Source organism: Neoarius graeffei, chromosome 2 (assembly GCF_027579695.1).
Source record: "Neoarius graeffei isolate fNeoGra1 chromosome 2, fNeoGra1.pri, whole genome shotgun sequence".
Lineage (NCBI taxonomy): Eukaryota > Metazoa > Chordata > Actinopteri > Siluriformes > Ariidae > Neoarius > Neoarius graeffei.
The window spans coordinates 125,345,007-125,367,348 of record NC_083570.1 but is presented as its reverse complement, the minus strand read 5'-3'; the positions used below and the strand labels follow the sequence as shown (position 1 = coordinate 125,367,348).

Below are 22,342 nucleotides of genomic sequence, written 5' to 3'. Positions count from 1 at the left end.
AATAATAAATTGTGCTTTCTGTCACAGGGGCGGCACGGTGGTGTAGTGGTGAGCGCTGTCACCTCACAGCAAGAAGGTTGTGGGTTCGAGTCCAGTGGCTGACGGGGCCTTTCTGTGTGGAGTTTGCATGTTCTCCCAGTGTCCGCGTGGGTTTCCTCCGGGTGCTCCGGTTTCCCCCACAGTCCAAAGACATGCAGGTTAGGTTAACTGGTGACTCTAAATTGAGCGTAGGTGTGAATGTGAGTGTGAATGGTTGTGTGTCTCTCTGTGTGTCGCCCTGTGATGACCTGGCGACTTGTCCAGGGTGAACCCCGCGTCTCGCCCGTAGTCAGCTGGGATAGGCTCCAGCCCGCCCGCGACCCTGTACAGGATAAGCGGTTATGGATAATGGATGGATGGATAATGGAATGGTTTTCTGTCACAGCCTCAAAAAATTCAGGGTACGATGGTCAGATTTTGTTCCTTTTCTTTCAGAACCGTATTAAATTGGTACGTACAAACAATTTGGTGACTAAATATCAAACTGAGTTATGATGGAAATTTATTATAATTATATGCATGATTGCAGGATTTCATGAAAATAAAAACAATACTTTTTGAGGTGTTTTTCTTCTTTGTTCATCCACCACCGCCCAATGTTTAATCCCACAAACGCAACATCAACACTTCATAATGTTCTGCTTTATCAGTTCCACAATGAATGCATGAGCATGAAGATGTGCTGATAACAGTAGCTGCCGTAAGACAGATTGGAGCTGACAGATTGGGGGCTGTCGTAAAGTTGTTGTTGTAACTTATGGGCCTTTTCCACTACCCTTTTTCAGCTCACTTCAGCCCAACACGGCTCGCGTTTCGACTACCTCAGAGCAGCACGACTCAGCTCACTTCAGCCTTACTCAGCACCCAAAACTCGCACGGTTTTGGAGCGAGGCTGAAGTGAGCCCAACCGAGCACAGTGGGGCTAGGGGCGTGAGGAGACACTCCCCTGTGCACTGATTGGTGAGGAGGAGTGTCCTCACATGCCCACACACGCCCCGCGAGCACGCTGGGATCTTTAAATAACCACCATCTGTAAACACGGTAAACCAGGAAGAAGAAGAATTAGAAGACAACAAAGAAGATCAGCAAGAAAACTAGAAGATGGAAGACCAACCCAAGCGAGGAAAGGCCAGCCAGTGGTCCATTGTGGAGACACAGACATCAGAAACTGTTCCATCGTCTGTGTCGTCCGTATCGTCTGTGTCCTCGTCGTCTTCACTGAGAAGGAATTGAAAGTTCCCTCTCTTTCTGAAGCCTTATGCGCCTCGCCTCATCTATACTTTCTTGCCAGTATCTGTTGGCGTTGTCGGTGACAACAAGCCACAGCACCAAGACCAGCAACACTAACGACTCCATGTCCTCCATGTTTATTATTTACTATCCAGGTCGTGAGACTACCGCTTAAAAGCTCACTGATGTCACTGTTTGTGCCGCCTAACGACATCATGTGACGTCCACCCACTTTCGCTAACTCCACCCAATGTGTCCACCCACTTCCAGCCAGCACAGTTCAGCGCGGTTGTAGTCGAAATACAACGCCAACAGCCCCGCTCAGCTCGACTCAGCCGCGTTGGTAGTGGAAAAGCCCCATTAAGCATGCGCGAGTAAAGCGCCACTGGCTGTTAACTGATTGTACATTTTAATGTCAGTTTCGGGTCTCGTTTTAAAATGACATGGAAGAGATTCATTTTAATATTCATTAAAATAACGTTTTTGTCACATCCGCCCCCAGCCACGAACTATCACTGGCGCCCACGTGCAGTCGCACTCTCAACGAGCAGCGCGTGACTCAAGGACCAATTACAGGCTGAACACAAACAGACTTTGTGACGTCACCGCTCAGTGCAATCATGTCTGACCTTCTCGAGCCGTTCTTTGTGTTATTACTCCGGTTTTTGTCTCGGCCTCGACTCGCCTGTCTGTAGATCACATGACCTTTGCTCTTCTTCCGATTTTGATTCTTCCCAATGTTTTGGAATTGTATACCTGCTTATTGTTTTTAGAATAAACACACTCTTCCAGCGATGGCATCCGTCTACCGCCACTTGCACGACAGTTTTACTGAATCAATGCTCAAACCTTTCCAGCAGATCTTCAAGTGGGATGTCTGCACTGACCTGAGCACCTTTTTCAGTGGCGCTATAATTGCAGGCGGACACGAATGCTGATGTGTGATTCTGACTGGGATTGTGTGTGGAGGGATGAGTGTGGGATAGTTTTATATTGGCTGTGACTGGTTTTCATGCATGTGAAGTGAACGTTAAATATCGCATGTGTTTGCGTTACGTTTGTCACCATTTTGTCGCCAATTGGTTTCCTGCGAGAATCACGTTGAATCCCCGCGTGTTATCGCCGTCGTCACGTGGTACATCAAATATGGCTGCGCCCGTAGCCGCGATTGTTTCTGAGCAGCGGTAAACGGTTTCCATCATTTGAAATGTGTGATACTTTAATTAAAAAAAAAAGACCGCTTGTATTTTTCCAACACTTCAGAAACGTTCAGGGTTGGACGGGCGACCGGAAACAAACTTTTTTTCGATCGACCTTGTGACGTTTTAAAAATAAATAAGAATAGTGCTTCTAATAAGCGCTCTGTGAAAGGCTGTTTTCACCACCTGAATAAAACCTTTTATTAGACAGACACGAGTGTTTTACTGGGAAACACGCCACTCGTATTTTTCATATGAAACCCATCCTGGAGCTGAGGGACACATACAGAGGATATTACACGGTGGCACAAAGACATGAAGTTTATCTTCGAGCGGTGAATGTATAGATCACGAGGGAGCGAAGTGAACAAGTCAAATATTTTTCAACACGAGAAGATAAACTTCAGATCTTCAAGCCAACGTGTGATTTTCTTTTTATTATATCGACACGTTCACAAACAAAAAGTCCCCAAATTTATCAAAACAACTCACTGATTTCCTCACGAGTGACAGATAGAGATTTACGTCTCGGTTTTGGTTCTCCATGTCCCGGATGGAGCTCGGATGAAAAACACGAGCGGTGGATTTCCCAGTAAAACACTCGTGTCTGCGTCATATTTCCCGATATTTCACCCCGATGACGTCACTCCCAGCGTTTCCCCGCTGATTAGACGCGCGTTGTCAAAATGGCGAACCGGTTCAAAATTAAAACCCTTTTGATTAACTTGTGTATTTTTTTGTGGATGTGTCCATATAATATAAAGAACATTACACGCTCACTTCGCTCACTCGTGATATGTACATTCACCACTCGAAGATAAATTTCAGATCTTCGTGCCACCGTGTAATATCCTCTATTTATCAGGTCATTAATAACAGTAAAGTTTTGTGGAATTATAATTTTGTATGACTGCAAACTCCACATGGCTCTACAGGCCCAGCGTCTGTGTAATTACATTTCAGCTACAACACAAATTTAATGTGGAGGGATGTGAACAAAAAACCCTCACACTGCACTCAGTGAAGGTTTTACACAGAAAAAAACCCTCAATGTTTACGGGACATCGGAGCCTGCAATAGCGGTGTAATTTGTAAATATTGTAAATAAACTGTCAGTATAAAGTTCTGTTTGATTATTTGTTCAGTTTTGGAAATGTGGTGTTTGTGAGTCTCGTTAGCTGGCTGTCACTTCCATCTTCAGCTCACAGCTTCCACACTTCTTGGGACAAAATGGCAGAATGTGAGACGTAAACATTTTTCTCCTGAAATGACATCAACTGGTTTCGACTTCTTTAATAGCTGAACTTCAGTTTTATTCAATTCTACATGCAGCTGTTTTCCCCTCATTTATCTACTGATCTATTTGTATTAACACACTCTGGATCACCTGAAACTCAAAACATCCCAAAGTGCGTTTCTGTCAAAGTGCTTTCAGTTTCTCTCTTTCTAACAGTGGAACAGTAGAACAGTTCTATTCAGCTTTACTTACACGGCTTTTCTGGACGCTGCAATCACAGGCATCACCTTCACAAGAACCCAATCTGTTACCTTCTCTGTACTGGTATATTTACTCAGATCAAACTCCTCCAGCTCCTGTGCTGAAGTCAGTAACACAAACACCAGAGCAGACCACTGTGAAGGAGAGAGTTCACTTCGTTTCCCAGATTTCAGGTAGCGTTGGATTTCCTCCACGAGAGAATCATCACCCAGTTCATTCAGACAGTGGAACAGATTGATGGATTTTTCTGCAGGAAGCTCATCTCTACTGATCTTCTCTTTAATGTACTGAACTGTTTCCTCTTTGCTCTGGGAGCTACTTCCTGTCTGTGTTACTAAGGCATGTAAGAGTTTCTGATTGGACTCCAGCGAGAGACCCAGAAGAAAGCGGAGGAACAGATCCAGATGTCCAGTCTTAGATTTTAATGTCTGATCTACAGCACTCCTGTGTACATCTGAAATTGTCTCAAAGGACCGACTCTGATGAAGAACATTTCTCTTTTCCTTCATGAAGGTCAGATGCACATACAGAGCTGTGAGATGCTCCTGAATGCTCAGATGAACAAAGCAGTACACTTTACTCTGGTGAAGCCCAGGCTCCTCTCTGAAGATCTGCGTACACACACCTGAGTACACTGCTGCTTCTGTCACATCAATGCCACACCCTCGCAGGTCTTCCTCATAGAAGATCAGGTTGCCTTTCTTCAGCTGCTCAAAAGCCAGTTTTCCCAGTTTCAGCAGCATGTCTTCATCACTCTCCTGCTTCTTTGAGTATTTTTCTCTGATGATGTTTGTCTGAATGATGAGGAAGTGTGTGTACATTTGAGTCAGAGTCTTGGGGATCTCTCCACTCTCTGCTTCACCCAACATTCTCTCGAGGACAGCGGCTGAAATCCAGCAGAAGACTGGGATGTGACACATGATGTACAGGCTTCTTAATGACTTCAGGTGTGTGATGATGTTCTCGGCCAGGCTCTGATCACTGACCCTCTTCCTGAAGTACTCCTCCTTCTGGGGGTCATTGAACCCTCGTACCTCTGTGACTCGATGGACGTACTCAGAGGGGATTTGATCAGCTGCTGCTGGTCGGGAGGTGATCCAGACGAGAGCAGAGGGAAGCAGATTCCCTTTGATCAGGTTTATCAGCAGCACACGCACTGATGCTGATTCAGTTACATCACACACTCTCACCGTGTTCCGGAAATCCAGAGGGAAACGACACTCGTCCAATCCATCAAAAATGAACAGAACCTTTTCCAACCTGGACATTTCTGTTTCTCTGGTTTCCTTAAAGCAGACATGAAGGAGCTCCAGCAGACTCAGGTTTTGGTCCTTCATCAGATTCAGCTCTCTGAAAGGAAGTGGAAATATGAGGGGGACGTCCTGATTTGCTTTCCCTTCAGCCCAGTCCACAATGAACTTCTGCACAGAGACTGTTTTTCCGATACCAGCCACGCCCTTTGTCACTACAGTTCTGATGGGTTCGTCTTCTTCAGATAAGGGCTTAAAGATGTCGCTGCATTTGATTGGCGTTTCCTCTGTTGTTTTTCTCCTGGACGCTGCCTCGAGCCGTCTCACCTCATGTTCTTTATTGACGTCTCCACTGTCTCCCTCTGTGATGTAGAGCTCGGTGTAGATCTCATTCAGGAGCGCTCGCGTTCCCGGCTTTATCATCACTCCATTTAAACACTGAAACTTCTTCATCAGATTTAATCTGAACTTTTTCTGGAATTCATTTACAGCAGGAGATTCTGGGGCGTGTCTGTGTGACGGGGTGAAATAAGAAGACGTGGTGAGACCTGGGCTCCAATTATTACAGTTTAACATCACAGTTTTTTCTGACTGGTTCCCACAGATAACCGTTCTTTAGGATGCTAACACTATGGATTTACCGGATTTGATTGTATCTTTTCCACTGAGCTCTATATAAAACCTGGAGAGCTCAGAGCCTATTCCCCGCTGGAGAGACGAGTGAAGCCGTCTGGCCGCCATATTACCACTCCCATCGCGTGTCTTTGACTTGTGTGTTAAACCGTGGTATCTCATCAAATTTGCCCAAAGAAAAGTATCTCCTGACTCCGCCCCCTTTCATTACCTCCTCTTATTTTCTCAACTTGACCCCCATTCCTTTCCTTACATATCTTTATCACACCCCGCTTCACTGTTAGTTTTTTTTTCCTTTTTCCAGTTCAGTCTCTGATCATTTTTTTTCATGGCTCTTTTTTACTACTAGAGTGGCAGCTACAATTATCAACAGTCCATAATTATCGACACCTTTTCAGATTTACCAATTTAAAAACAATCGTACAAAGCTGAGTTTCAGTTACAGCAGTTATTATTGGTTAATCAATCAACCGGAAGACCCCACCCCCACCCTTTGATCTTGTCGTCTGATGAGACAGCTCGTTACCTGAGACGGAATTTCTTTTAGCACTATCAGCAGTTTGAGGAAAACCCGGACGTTATCATCGCAGGTAAGCATGGTGGAAAGATCATGGACATGTTTTTACTGATCAAATTCACCGATATTTCATGATCTCCTCGTTGAAACCTACTTTATTTCTTACTCTTTCATTTACAGGCTCCATTTTGTATCTAAACGTGCGTTTGAGAAGTCACGTGAGGTGTCGATAATAGTGATCACTTTCACCGGTGTCCACCATTATCGACACCCTGTGGGATTAAGGGACATTTACGACTGTTATGGATCGATCTCTGTGTGTAACATTGTTGAAGTAGATGAAGTGCTTTAAAAAAATAAAAGTGCTGTGATTTATAATTTTTTCTGGTTGAGAACAGAATGGAATGTTTATAGAGTATTTGGAATCCGATTGCAATAAATAGAATTAGACCAGAATATCAGTGGACATTTTATATTTTGGTTCGAGGAATGACATGCGACCTTTGACCTGGATTTTCATGTGGTTACAATGCCAACTGCCTGTTGACATTTATTGGTAAACGACAAAACTAGAAATTAATACAAACAACAACGAATGATTAACAAAACATGAACTACAAAAATACTTCGAAAGTGGAACAAAAAGATTTCCTGACGCAGGTTAAACATTCAGTTGATTTGTTTACAAACATTTAGAATTACTTCCTCATTTATGTAAACACCAACATCCACATATTTATATAAAAGATTTTATATTTAGTACAAGTCTATGTAAAACAATTTTTAAATTAAAGCTATGTCTTGTTAACTTAATAGTCTGTACGATTTTTTAAATAAAATCATCTGAATGTCAATAATTGTGGACAAAGGTGTCGATAATTGTGGAACGGAGTCACGTGATCTGATACGCTAAATAATCAGGAATCAACTCATTTTTTCCCAGTGGAAGTTTGAGTAATTATTCATGCACAATTTACAGATTGAAAGTCTTTCCCACTTTTGCAACGACCAAAAGATCGTTAAGGTGTCGATAATTGTAGCCGCCGCTCTATAATTATTTTTACGGAGATTATTTCAGTTCCTGTCGCTTTCTCTTTCATACATTTCTTCTTCCTTTTTTATATTTTATAGACAGACAGAGGCTTTGATCTAGTCAGGAACATTTGCATCGATAATCTGACACAGTCACAGTGTTCATCCCAGAGATCAATGTCAGATTTTCAACAAAAACAGACGAGTTTTTTTCTCTTCCTATAGGGGGTCCACGCAAACGGCGCTGTGCACACAGGTGTAAAAATGATCACACGCTAGCCATCGATACTCACAGGTGAAATGTCCGTCCACAACCTTTGACCTGATGATTTGTACAGTTCACTGCTGCACATGTAGGCATTTTTCTTTTCATTTCTCTCACCGACTACATAAATAACTCGTCCAATTTTGTGGAGCTTCCAGTCGTCTAAATCAGTGGTTTTCAAAGTGGGGGCCGCCAGGGGGCGCTAGGGGGGCCTCAGAAAGTTGGAGGGACGATAACAAAAAAATTGTGAAAAAGAATATATACTTTTTGAAAATAATTATTATTAAATATATTGTAATTGGTTTTTTAATCATTATTATAAAATATAATTATTAATAATAATACATCATATCAAAACGTTGTTTGCCATACTCATCTCTCCGATTGCCTGTGACGCTGCGGTTTGCGCCATTTATCAAGCTGCTTTGCTCCTCAAGCTAGCGTATTGCTAGCGCAAAATGGACAGGTTTTTGAAGAAGAGACTGAAGGAACAAACCAACAGCCCTGCTGTGGAGGACACTGCTGCGAAAAAACTAAGAAGTCCTGGTCAACTAAAATCCAAAAATATGAGGCAGCATACATTAAGTATGGCTTTACAGCCATACAGAAAAATGGCCATAATTGCCCGAAATGCGTCCTCTGTCTGGAGACCCTGTCAAACGAGTACTTAAAACCTTCGAAACTTCAACATCACTTGGTACAAAAACATCCGACAGATACCAAAAAAACAGTAGATTTCTTCAGATGCAAAGAAGAGCATTTGGTCAGGCAATCTGCTGCATTCACCCAGCAAGCTACTGTCCCCGAGCGGCCCTGAAGGCATCATTTTTAGCCTCGTACCACATTGCTCGTGCTAAAAAACCTCACTCAATTGGAGAAGATTTGATTTTACCAGCCACCAAAGACGTCCGAGAATTGCTTGGTGAGGATGCTGCCAAAAAAAAAAATCGATGCTGTCCCACTCTCTGATAACACCGTGAGCCGACGGATTGGTGACGTGGCTCAAGACGTATCTGCTCAGCTGTTGGAGCAGGTGAGAGCCAGCGAATACTTCGCACTTCAGCTGGATGAGAGCACAGATTTATCCAATGAGGCCCAACTGCTTGTGTACATCAGATTTATTTCACAGGAAAGATTTGTGGAGGAAATACTATTTTGTAAAGCACTTGAAAGAAGAACTACTGGGAAAGACATTTTTCAAGTTTTGGATGATGACATCGAGTCTAACGGATTGGACTGGACCCGTTGTGTGGGGGTGTGTTCGGACGGAGCCGTGGCAATGACCGGGAAGATCAGTGGAGTGACCGCTCTCATTAAGCAGAAGGCCCTGCATGTAGTGGCCACACACTGCACGCTCCATCGCGAGGCACTGGTCGCAAAAAGGATGGATAACGAGTTGAATCAGGTACTACAGGAAGTTATACAGTTTATTGTTCAGTGCGAAAATATTTGTGTTGAAAACATGTTAGTTAATAATATTCTTATGCTAAACAAATGTAACAATTATTGACTATTGAATAAAAGTAAGAGAAAACATTCTAAAAGTTGATGTTTCTTTACATATTTTGTGGCATTGTCTGTGGGTTTGCAAAGGGGGTCCCCGGCCAGAAGCTAATGCTGTTTGGGGGGCCTTGGCATGGAAAAGTTTGGGAACCCCTGGTCTAAATGACCGTTCTGCTCCGTGATGGGAGTGGTAAGATGGCGGCCAGCTGGCTTCACCCTGACGAGCCGATGAGCTCTCCAGATTTTATATAGAGCTCAGTGATGTTTTCTATAATCTAATCCTGTAGATACTAACAGCAGAGAGGTTTAGAATAGCAGAGCGTCAGTGTCACGGTCATGTTGTTGGGTTTGATCTTACCCTGTATCTGTGATGAAGATCTTTTCTCTTCTGTCTCCTGCCTTCTGTAAAACACTGGCAACAAAAATAGCTGTTAAAGACAACAACTTTAATCCCTTTAATACTGGAGTCTCAGATTTATACAGATGAAAATGGAGCAAAGAAAAAAAAAACTGAAATGGGGGGGGGGAGACGTCCCCTGAAAATATTTTAATAACACGCAAAACCCTGCATTCTAGAGCATTTTAGTACTTATTTTCACTAAAACAAGTTACAACTTTTAAGCCTTTTTCTTTCATGTACATTAATGATTAACATGTCAAAAATATCAGATTTAATTCCCCTAGTTAATGAGTAATTTTCAGGAGTGCATTTAGAAAACGCGGTGATTTTCCTGCTACACAGTTCAGTACTTTGAAAAAAATCAGACAGTTGAAGGTAAACTCAGCAAAATCCCAAAACAGTGCTGTTAAACAGTAAAGGTCTGTTAGAGTTTCTAAAGCTTTCAGGTTTCAATGTTGGGGACACTGAGCCTCGTTTATCAATCTTTTAGTAGAGTTGTGCGTTTGCAGAAGCTAAAGTGAACTAAACATTTCCAATTCAGATTTATGCGAGTTGAAGCCGATTGTTTACATTAGTTCGTACTGTCTGTAAATTTAAACACCAATGAATACCAAATTTCTCATGTAAATCAGGGGCGTAGAGTGTGTGTGTGTGTGTGTGTGTGTGTGTGTGTGTGTGTGTGTGTGTGTGTGTGTGTGAGAGAGACACACTGACTGGCAGCCTGAGTGCATTATGTAACAAAAAATAATTCCCATTGCTAGTTTTAGGTAGTTTAGAAACTGTCCCTTCCATTATTGCTGTTTCTTCCACGTTTTCTTGATGCTGTGTTCTAGAAACGGCACTAAAACTTAGCTTCGAAACCACAAAATGCAACTCTGATGGGAAAAAATATATATATATAATAAATTGCTTACCTCTCTTCACGTCAAAAGGAGGAGGAAAATTTTGCTTGTTTTGACATGGCGAATTATTGACACGAGAAAATACTCGTAATTCGCAGCTAAAAAGACTGCAGCTACACTGGCAGCTTGAACATGCTTTCTAGTGCGATTGTGTTGCGCTTGCGCAGAACGGTGTCAGTCCTGCGTGCCTTAGCACGTGCACCTGAAGGCACGCCTAACGAGCTCTGGCACGCGCGCCGTTAACAAAGAACACCTGTCTTTAATCAATGAACTGTGTTTGGGCTAGTTAAGGACTGCGCCCACGCAAGGACGATGCAAAGTATTACGCCGCGTCTAGGAACACGAAAAATAAATTTCTCCATTTGGAAAACCGGAGATTTTCAAGAGTTTTGTCAAATATCCGGATTTCTGGGTCATTCGCGGAAAAAATCTGGAGGAAAATCTAAAAATCCGGAATTCCGGGAAAATCCGGAACACTTTCATGACTAGATTTAGTCCCAATTTTACTGCAATAAATGGAGCAAGTGAATAATTATTTAGAGAACACAGAGCTAAATACATCAACATTGTGAATCTGGAGAAAAATCTGTCCCTGTTTTAATTTTAGGCTTCTAATTTTTTCTTCTTCTTCCGACAGTCCCCTCCAAAAGTACTGGAACAGCAAGGCCGGCTCTTTTGTTTTTGCTTTACACTGAAGACATTTGGGTTTGAGATCCAAAGATGAATGAGATAAGAGATCAGAATTTCAGCTGGTTCAGTTCTTTTTGCTTATATTACCATTTCTGGCTTCAGCATTCAAAACATTAGCCATAAGACATTTTCACCTGAATAAATGTTTACACTATTTCCTCTAAAGCATTTACTGAAAGCATTGTAGCATCACTAAAGACCAAGGAACTCTAATAAACATCAAAACAGCTGCTAATGACAGTGGAGCACATCCATTACTGTGACTTTAACTCTGAGAATTATGGGATGTTACCTGTGTCCAGGTGACGGGTTTCCAGTTTTAAACTTCCAGGGAATTTCCATAGACGCATCGCTCTTCATGGAGACACAGCTGGGTTCTGGTGAGTCTGATCTCTTCATCTGGACTTTACTGTACAGCATTATAGAGTGGACATGAGACAGTTTTTCTTACGCAGAATTCCGACACAAAATACTGGCGAGATGAATTTGTATCATATCGTATTTCACCATATTTCTGTTCAATATTCATTATGACCTCCACCTCTTCTTACACACTCGGCAGCAGCAGCAGAGGGAGTAGCATATGTGACGACACTAATTTGGGATTTTAATCATTTAAAGCACAATTTACCATCAAACAATCTTTCTACATTAAAGGGGACCAGTACAGCATTTAAACATGATCGATATCGATAGTACAAGCACAAATTATAACACACACACAAGTGCAGCCACCTGATTAGCCATTATAAGTAGCTTTAAGCGCTTAAAGGTCCAAAACACGTCAAGTTTTATTGCACATGGGCAACCAATATGACGTCAAGTCGCTGATGGCCAGGTAGCGGAAGTTAAGTGCAGGCGATGTAAACATGCTTGTGAGCCTGGATTTAGTCAGATGAAAAAGAGTTATCTTCAAGTCAGTATGGACAGTGGTATGGACGAGCCGATTTATTTATTGCGTGTGTTAATGCAGATATAGACATGCAGTGTGCCACAATAGTGTATATGGTCTAAATATAGGCTTGTGACAGCTCGAAGCTGAGTGAGAGTTTATAGCAGGTGAAGCGTGGAGCACCGCACAATTCAATTTGTCTCTTTATTTACAGAAGATAGATGGGTTTTTAATTTGCTTGAAAAATAAAAATCACGTGGGATTATTTACTAACACATTTTACACTCATCTGGAGCTCTGCTTTTAGGCAGTGCCAAAATATATACATTCTCTTTGAACGTCTGTACTATTCCAGCTCATCGGCTTGCACGGCCTGAACCCCTTTTCCGTAGACGGTGTTGGAATATTGTTGGCACAGCATCGAGTTTGAGTCGAACGTGACCTGCGTAGCCCAAGAGCTCGGCCTGGAGATTCCTTTCAAAGCAATCGGACTCAAGATCGTCCTCACAAACAGAATTTCTGCCAAAGAAGAGTTTCTAAAGTGTGACCTGTTCCCAAGTTGTGTAGCCACTGTTTAGCAAGTCGTTTACGTCGCTCGGTTGTCAGCAATGGAACACAGAAAAAACACTTTCCCGTATTATCACGGTGATTATTTCTGCAACCACAGGTTTTGCACCCTGCTATTTTTCAACAAGGTTTTGTTCATCCGGCGACATCGCGGTGTCAGGAGCAGCGAGCCAATCAAGATACAGGAAACCTATCGATGATTCTACGTCATGTTGACCTCTGACACCGCCCACAAAATGGAAATATGGTTGCACCCTTAAGTGAGCGTGAATAAAAAAATAATTTTAAAGCACTGATTTATGCAACACAGTGAGACAGTACAGCGCAGTCAAAATGCATTCGTGCAAAATATGTAATATTTCTCTCCGTTTATTTTTCGCCGTGGGTTCCCTTTACAAAGGAAATTTACTTTCAAATAATCTTTCTCCATCTCATCAGTCTGGTCCTGTGAAGCCTGTTTTGGGATACGACTCGTATCGTGGCTTTAGTGTATCGTCTCATACCTACTCTTTACTGTTTAACTGCTTTATTATTTTATAAGAACATCATTTTACTGACAGTGAACAGAATCTGAATGTTTAAAGTGGTGACTGAGAACTTTTCATTCGGAGGATAAATTTGTGTTCAGTTATTCTTTTCGTATCTACTCACTCCATATTTCAGATATATATGTTATTTCCCAGCTGGGAGGTCCGTATCATGAAATACTGTGACCAAGGTCTTAAAAGTACTGAGCAAGGCCCTCTGGGCGGAGGTCAGTATTCAGGGCCGAGGTCACGGGATTTCACCACACGGACCGACCTTAAGCTGGTAAATAATATATTTATTTTTTTCTGTACCAAATTCTAACAGAAAACGAGAGCGCCCGAAAGGGGAAACCGTGCCGAGGCGAGCCGCCATTTTGAATCCTCATTCACGGCTGTAATGCAAATGGCTTCCTCCTCAGTATACAAGTGCACTTCCATGGCAGGAAAAAAAAAAAAAAACTACATTTTGCCCCCTATGTAGTCCCCCATTTATACAAATAGGAGTCATTCAGGATTCAGCCATGTTTTTGTTCGGCGTTAGCAAGTTAGAGGTTTTTAGCTTTCTCCTGAAATGTTTTCTTTTATTTCTTCTTCCTCAGGGCAGTAAAACTCGCTTTCACTGTGAACACTGTCGTTATCGCTATCCATGCTGTAAAATTCATGCTATTCTCCTGAGAAATGCTGCCAAAAATTAAGATTTTTGATAATCTTATAAATAAATCATAAAAAAAGAGAAATGTTGACAAAAAAAATGCTACTATGTTTTTTGTTGTTGTGAACGAGCGAGTCGCCAGAGGTCTGTAACCAGGGTCCGTACCGTAGGATACGGACCCGCTCGCCAGCCAATCAGAGCACAGGATTTGGACCGCGAAAAAAATAAGAACAGTTAATGACTAAAATATTAGAACATGGCAGTTTACCGGTTTTCTGAGGGTGGGGTCACATTATCTGTGTCCAGATCCCGGCTCTCCATTTTTGAATATCAGTGTATGGACACACAGCTCATGGACTCACTGCTGATTCCTGAAGACGCGGATCTCTTCTGCTGGAAGGAATTTCACTCCTAGAAAAGACAAAAACAAACATGCAGTTACAGACGTCCCAAGTCTCCCGCAAGTTCCAGGAGTCTCCCACATATTGATAGCGGCTCCCTGATGCCCGCAAATTACATACAATCTCACGGAATCTAGAGCAAGCGAGCAAGCTTCATCCCGAACCTATCGATCAGTCGGTCAGTGCACAGAGCATGAAGAAGAGCAGCAGCTGCTCCAGCCATTTTCTGGAACCCAGGAAATTCATACATGGTACAAATCATTGTTTTGTTTTTAAACTGATTTGGTGTTCGACTTTCACAGTTATAATAAAGCAGCGTCTCTTTGTAATTATCACCTTTGTAAGCGCACTTGCTAGGCACAAGGCTAAATAATGGCAATAAATGACTTTCACTTTACAGTGCTGGAGCGGCAGGAGCAGGTGTCGCGCAACAGGCAGGACTTTGTGAGGATTCACCTCCAAAACTAAGTCGCTCATAAAACTACAACCTTTTCTGGTTCAAACAGAAACAATTTAGACCACGTACACCCTTTCTATTTTGTGCTATAACGTTAAGTGGTGTGTGTGTACGTAATTACAGTTATTTTTTATTTATTTTTTTCCTAAAATCATTGCATCTCTGCAACCATAAAAGATTTGTTCCAAAATTCCAGAACCTATGATCTTCTTGCGGTGTCCCTTTACAGAGAGCTGATTTTAAGGTGAACTGAACCTGTTTGAAATTTGAAGGTAAAGTCCCTACAGTAATCACGGAATTGGCGTGAAGGAAAAGGCCATTGCGAGATTAATTTATAAATCACTCTGTGATAAACTTCCCTGTGTATTTCTGAATCTTGTCGTTACCTTTTTGTCCACTGAAACACGTGTGATGTTATATTACATCTAAAAACATGATTTCAGTATCAAATGAATGGACACGCCGTCCAGTTCTCTCTCTCGACTCATCGTTTTTTTCTGTATTTATAGGATGTGAAAGAGATTCTCCCACAACATGAGCAAAATTTACGCTGTTCAATTACTGCTGTATCTTCAGGTACTATTAACACATCATATCCATCTTCCGTCAAATAGGGTTAGTCACATCTCCAGTCACAAGACAAAGCAATTCTACAGAGATGCGAGAGCATTCTACGTCAGAAGCTTTCAAAAAATAAAGGAAAAATTCCCAGTGAGAGATCAAATCTCGACGAATCTGTCAGTGGTCAATCCTGAGAACCATGATGATGTGAAACCAGAGCAGATTTTGACTTTGGCAGAGAGATTCCCAAATGTAATGAAGGCCAATGCCAGAGAACAAGTCCATTTAGAAGTCCTGGATTATGTCTCATCTAACCTGGAAGCACTGGTGCCAAATTATAAGAATTTCCCAGTTGATGAGTTCTGGGGGAAGCTGTCCAAAGTCACATCTGTGAGCTCAGGGCAGGTGAGGGTCAGGGAGCTCTGTCAGCTGATGAAGCTGCTGTTGGTGCTGCCAAATTCTAACTGTGATGTGGAAAGGGCTTTCAGCATGGCGCGTCACATCAAGACCGAATTTAGGAGTCAGACGTCTCACCAAACACTTGTGAATCCGACGTCTCGTAAGATTAACGAGTTTATTGACACAGTGTTACGAGGCGGAGGTGTCTGGAAAACTGCTCAAATCTGCAAAGCAAGCAGCCTCGGAATACAATGAAAGCTTGCAGAAGGAACAGGCAGAGAACAGAGGAAAGGAAAGAGCCAGGGCAGGAATTTCACGAGGGCCACGGCCCTCGTGCCCTCTCAATTTGGCCTTGTGCCCTTGGAAAGAAATATCTGCCGTAAGGCCACAGTGGCCTTGATGCCCTGTGGTTTTGTAGTCTGCCTCGTGACTGCCAATAGGCTTTAACATCACCTGCGTCTACTGAGAAAAAAATACGTCTTTTGATGACATTCTGGATTCTTATTGGGCAACTCATCAGTGGTGGATCAGACTCGAGCCAGGCATGAACCGCTCCGACGTGCTATAGAGGGATATTACTGACGTCACCTGAAACCGGAAGTAAACAGACCCTGCGCCATATTGGAAGACCAACAAACTCGTGATTGGGGGAAATAACGGCAGCGCTATGTGAACCCACGAGAATAAAGTGGAGTGGCAAACGACTTAAACAAATCTGAGCTGTTTTATTTATGATTTATTGGCCCAACAGTAGACTTGAAAGAAACCTGTGAGAGACTTGGCAAAAAACTGTGGATATAATGGATAAGTCTGTGCATGATCTGTGGACACTTTGAGGGAAGCAAACGCAAGAAATTCAGATTTAAAACATGCTAAATTGGCCCCAAGTTGATAACTGTATGAGGAGCAAGCCTCCCAGACTTCTACAATTTATTAATAATAATAATAATAATAATAATAAAGGATGGTTTGGGGCTTGCTCTCCCTCCTATTATATAAATAAAGCATAGTTGTTGTGTAGGCATATATCATAAATACATATGTATAATTTGGATAAGTTAACCTAAATTATGGATACCTGAATAGTAACAAAAAGTATTAATTTTTCAACTGAAAAGATATATTATTAAAAGATAAATATCAACAAGATTACCTTGGCCATAACTATGTGTAGGTTATTCTTAATAACAGCTGTAATATCACGAACCAGGCCACTAACAACATAATTGTAAGCCTGTAGCCCTTTGTAGGCCTTCAAGTCATCAGCAGTGTAGGCACTGGGTGTAAACAACAAATAGTTTACAATGTCTGGGTAGCAAACAGATGGCAGAATTGGTGTCAGGTCCTCCTTATGTTTCCATTCTCCCTTGCCCCGAGTCTTATCATATGGGTCAAACCCATCAATCACAGCCAGTTTCTCCACATACCGTGCCCTTTCTGCAGCTGGTAATGTACTCACACAACCAGAATTATCAGCCATCGTGTCACTTTACTCTCGCTCGTAGTTTGTTTTATATTGTGAGTATGTATGCATGTACTTGAGGTCTTCCAATATGGCGCCCTAACAAAATCTCACGGTACGGTGACGTCACACGATACCCCTCTATAATGACACCAATCTATCACCAGCCAACCAGGAGACTTAATCAAACACACCCCCCGCCCATTTGTGTCCGCGTCTGAGACGTTGAATTTTCACAGAAGGAGGGAAGAAGTTGACTGAGGTAAGACTGTGTGATAAATTAACGAATGAATAAGAGAGGAATTTCAACATATAGGGCTTAAGTTTGTTACCGTTAAATAAGCATTGCTTGTACAGTAGCGTTATGTCGTTACAATGTTGACCCACTTTTAACATGCCGAGTACCGACTGTAGCCGCTAACAAATGCTAATTAGCTTGCTGTCAAAAGTGCAAAGACCTTAAATTGCTCTGTGTAAATTAGAAAATGGCGCAACTTCCTCTGGAGCCGTCAACGGACAAGCACAGACTTGTCTTGAGTTTTGAGCCAATCACAGCAGGGCAGCACTGTGGCCTGAGGTAAAACAGGATAGTTTTAGTTTGTTTAAATTACAGAAATGAGTAACCCAATGACTGTCTCATATACTCTTCATATACTCGCACTGTTTAAGTAATGCAATAAAACTCATCTTTAAAAGTGGAATTTACTCAAACTGTTTGCACAGAATGAACTTTGGGGTTAACAGTGTAATAGTGTTGCAGTGTTCCGCAAATTTGCAATTTAATATTTCAGATCTTGAGACATGAAAGTGCTATTTTAAAAAATAAAAGGTCAGAAATGTTTTCTTTGTCGTCTATTTAGTTCATTTTATTTCCTCAATAATTTTCCTTGATTGAGAAATCGGTCTGGGCTCTTATGGGTTAATCAGTAGCCTGCATGCTAGTATATGTTCCATTTACAGTCAAACATTCTGATGAACTCCAGGCTCAATTTTCTCATCTCATCTCATTATCTGTAGCCGCTTTATCCTGTTCTACAGGGTCACAGGTGAGCTGGAGCCTATCCCAGCTGACTATGGGCGAAAGGCGGGGTTCACCCTGGACAAGTCGCCAGGTCATCACAGGGCTGACACATAGACACAGACAACCATTCACACTCACATTCACACCTACGCTCAATTTAGAGTCACCAGTTAACCTAACCTGCATGTCTTTGGACTGTGGGGGGAAACCGGAGCACCCGGAGGAAACCCACGCGGACACGGGGAGAACATGCAAACTCCACACAGAAAGGCCCTCGCCGGCCCCGGGGCTCGAACCCAGGACCTTCTTGCTGTGAGGCGACAGCGCTAACCACTACACCACCGTGCCGCCCCCAGCTCAATTTTGATGAATCAAAAATCTGTGTAGTAGTACAGTCTGAAGATGCTCTTGCACATTCGGTGTCAATTGAACAAAAATTACGGGAGGATAAAGGTTTAATAAGTTTTACAGTTTTTGAAGTGAGTGATGGATTGATAAGTTTAGATGTGTTCAATATTTTCTTATCTTCAGACATAATATTGTAGATGTTTCTTTACCTGCTTGATAGTTTTGACCGGGACTCCAATCTTCCTCAGAAGAGACATTAGTCCTTAAATTAAATTCATTATAGACATGAACTTAAAATCATTGTTTTATTTTATGGCCTCGGTGCCCTCAAAAAATTGACAGCACAAAAGGCCACGTGGCCCCGCCCCTAAAATGACGCAATCCCAGGCCTGGAAAGAGCCCTTTAGGCCGACATGGACAATTACATTCATTGTCATCCAAACTCTCTGAGTGTTTAATAGATGAGAAATGGAAGAGAGAAACTCGAATATAGAACACACAGCCGATAAACAGCAGCTTTACAGGGAAGAGGATTTCAGTTCCGCAGTTTTACTGCTGTTTTTACACGAGCTCAGTCAAACACAACCACATTTCTCTCCAACACAGCACTTACTTTTACTCAGCACTCCATGCTGGGGGACATTAATGTCCCCGTTTCCGCCTGCTGTTGCAGCTTTTTCTTTATTTTTCCAGCAGCAATAAAATGGCGCCGAGGCTGAAAGAGAAACACTTTCACTTCTGGAAAACAACAACAACTTCTTCTGGGTTGAATAATGGCGGTTGGCAGCCAGCTTAAAGGTGCATTACCGCCACCTACTGGACTGGAGTGCGGAACAGAAGATTGGCAGGAAAATAAATCTCTCTCTCTCTCTCTCTCTCATTATCCAGGCATGAAAACGGGCCAGGGATGAAAAACATAGACATCCTATTACGTAGACGGAGCATCCAATGTAAATTGTAAAAGCGCTGGCGAGACGCGGGCCGCCGTGTTGGAGTGGTGATCCGCTGCACTCAGTGTAATGCGCTGGCAGCGCTGGCTCGCTTTTTTTTTTTGTCATACACAGCAACACACACACACACACACACACACACACACACACACACACACACACACACACACACACATCATTAACCTTATCATTTTAATGGCTAAATATCACATACACAGAGGTAAATTCCTGGGCAGCAAGCCATCATTCTGTGCCTTTCAGAATGAAATGAGCCAATATGTGTATTCTATACTGTGTTCCCCCAATTTGAAAGCTAATAGGACTATCAGTGCTTGCACTGAACTCTGTATATATTTTTAACTTGCCTGTAAATCTGTAACCCCCTGATAGCAATAGCAATTACCATTTTATTAATGTGCTTATTTGTAATTACTAGTAATGACATTGACAGATCTTTTTTCTCATCTCATCATCTCTAGCCGCTTTATCCTTCTACAGGGTCGCAGGCGAGCTGGAGCCTATCCCAGCTGACTACGGGCGAAAGGCGGGGTTCACCCTGGACAAGTCGCCAGGTCATCACAGGGCTGACACATAGACACAGACAACCATTCACACTCACATTCACACCTACGCTCAATTTAGAGTCACCAGTTAACCTAACCTGCATGTCTTTGGACTGTGGGGGAAACCGGAGCACCCGGAGGAAACCCACGCGGACACGGGGAGAACATGCAAACTCCACACAGAAAGGCCCTCGCCGGCCCCGGGGCTCGAACCCGGACCTTCTTGCTGTGAGGCGACAGCGCTAACCACTACACCACCGTGCCGCCGTACTGCCAATTGATTTTTCTTTAATAATAATAATAAAATTTTTTATTATTATTATTATTATTATTGTCATACATGTAGCTATGATAAAGGATAGCGGCGGGGTTATTATTCATAGTTGGCTTCACGTTAATAGAATATCCTGATATTAAGTGAACAGACGTCGGAGATTGTTGAAGTTGAGGAAACGGCAGAGGCGATTCTAGGGTCTGGTGGGGCCCCAAGCAGAAATCCCCCCCATCCCACCCCACACCACACAACAGAAATTCACTAGGACAAACTCTTTATTTTAATAAAACATCAACAAATTCTAAGCAATATAGTTTTTTTATTTCACAAGTTACAAATTGTGAAGTTACGAACACATGCAGTTCAATAAATCAACAACAAATTGTGAACAGTAATGTTTTTTTATTTCACACGCTACAAAAAGTGAAGTTACAAAAAGTTACAAATAGATGTCAGCATTTTCATAAATGTTTCATAAAAACAACAATTTGTGAGCAGCGTTTTCTATATTTCTTAAGTTACTGTAAGTTTCTGTTCATTTTAACAGACAGTGCAAGGTAATTGCCAATTATATTAAAACAAACAAAACAAAAAACTTTAAAGGCTTTTAGCCTTTGTGTATGGGCATGCATGGCACACCGTGCGGTCTGTTGGAGAGCCAACTTAAGTTAACTAACTTTGCTGTCAAATTAAACCAGGCAGTGACTGTAGTACAGTCATTAAAATCAACAAAAGAAAAGTATGGCCATGCTAACGTGAGTGAAACTAGACTAGCACCATTCTATAGCACAGGGGTTCTCAACCTTTTGCAACCTGGGCCCCACCAAAGCTGGTTCATTGCAGTTGGGGGCCCCTCTTCTCGCCCCGCCCCCATCCCCCCCCCCAAACACACTCACCCACAGTGACGCCACCCGACCTACAGCACCTTATATCGACCGATAGATAGATAGATAGATAGATAGATAGATAGATAGATAGATAGATAGATAGATAGATAGATAGCCCTGGGCTAGATTATTATTATTAGTAGTAGTAGTAGTAGTAGTAGCAGTAGCAGCAGTAGTAGCATTATCCATTCCATAGAAATACATAGGCCTATTATCATTATTAGGCTATTGTTATAATTGGCAGTAGCACCACATTTCTAATCTGCTTTCGGGCATTATTATAATTATAATTATTATAATTATTATTATGGCCTATTATCATTACTAAGCTGTTGGCAGTAGTACAAGACTTATGTTCTTTCAGGCATTATTATTAGGCCTATTATTATTATTATTATTATTATTGCTGTTGTTGGTTGTTATTATTATTATTATTATGCTATTATTATTAATAGGCATCATTATTATTATGTGTTATTAGGTATTTTATTAGGCTTATCATTAGCTGGCTATTGATATCATTGGGAATTGGGACCAGGCGTGAATTTAGGTTTTACTTTTTACTGTGCCTTTGTGATCTGCATTTGCGTTAATGCGAGACCTGAGCCTGCTTTGCCTTATAAAGATCCTCGATTCTTGGCGAAATGTTTGACAAGCACAGTCTCAAGTCATCCTCAATTTGCGCACGATTGCGATATTTCGTTTTGAGCGCAGTCATTTTTGAAAATCCTGCCTCACACAAGTAGGTCGATGCGAATGGGATGAGCAGTTTCAAGGCTACGTCACACAGTTGCGGGTACTCCTGCATCAGTGCTGCCCAGAATGTCGAAAGAGGGCATGAGGTGAAGACTGCCTTAAGTCTACTGTCACTCTTCAGCTCAATAAGCTGTTCCTGCATGTCAACTGGAAGTTCGTCAGCAGTACACACAAATGGATCTCGAACCCACGCAAAAGAGCGATAATCCTCTGTGAAGTATGCCGCAAACTGTTTTCTCATTACCGACAGGTGCTCTGACGCTGCTTGAAAGACAGATGAGAAATCGTGGGAAGTGCCTGCATTACTGATAAAGTCTGCAAGGCTTGGGAACATATCACAGTTCCCCCGACTGATGCGGCCACACCAGAGGTCAAGTTTTTGCTTGAAGGCATCCACTTTCTCTGCAAGAAGCAAAATGTGAGTTTCTCGGCCTTGCAAAGACAGGTTCAAGCCATTCAAGTGGTCA

The 22,342-nt window shown here is 42.2% G+C and overlaps 1 protein-coding gene across 3 annotated transcripts in view; it reads right to left on the bottom strand.

Annotated features, from left to right (window-relative positions):
• Positions 1-19,197, bottom strand: part of LOC132882260 (NACHT, LRR and PYD domains-containing protein 3-like) — a 61,375-nt gene extending 42,178 nt beyond the window's left edge. For 2 of the 3 annotated variants that reach the window (XM_060915535.1, XM_060915537.1), the window contains exons 1-5: positions 19,059-19,197; positions 14,065-14,207; positions 11,451-11,567; positions 9,525-9,578; positions 3,958-5,727 (exon numbers count right to left, since the gene is read on the bottom strand). In XM_060915535.1, coding sequence (XP_060771518.1) covers positions 3,958-5,727; positions 9,525-9,578; positions 11,451-11,567; positions 14,065-14,117 — 1,994 coding nt within the window. In that variant the 5' untranslated portion in view covers positions 14,118-14,207; positions 19,059-19,197. Of the gene's footprint in view, positions 1-3,957; positions 5,728-7,691; positions 8,183-9,524; positions 9,667-11,450; positions 11,568-14,064; positions 14,208-19,058 lie in introns of those variants that run through there. The other variant, XM_060915536.1, reaches the window with a different exon arrangement.
• Positions 19,198-22,342: the final 3,145 nt, after the last annotated feature.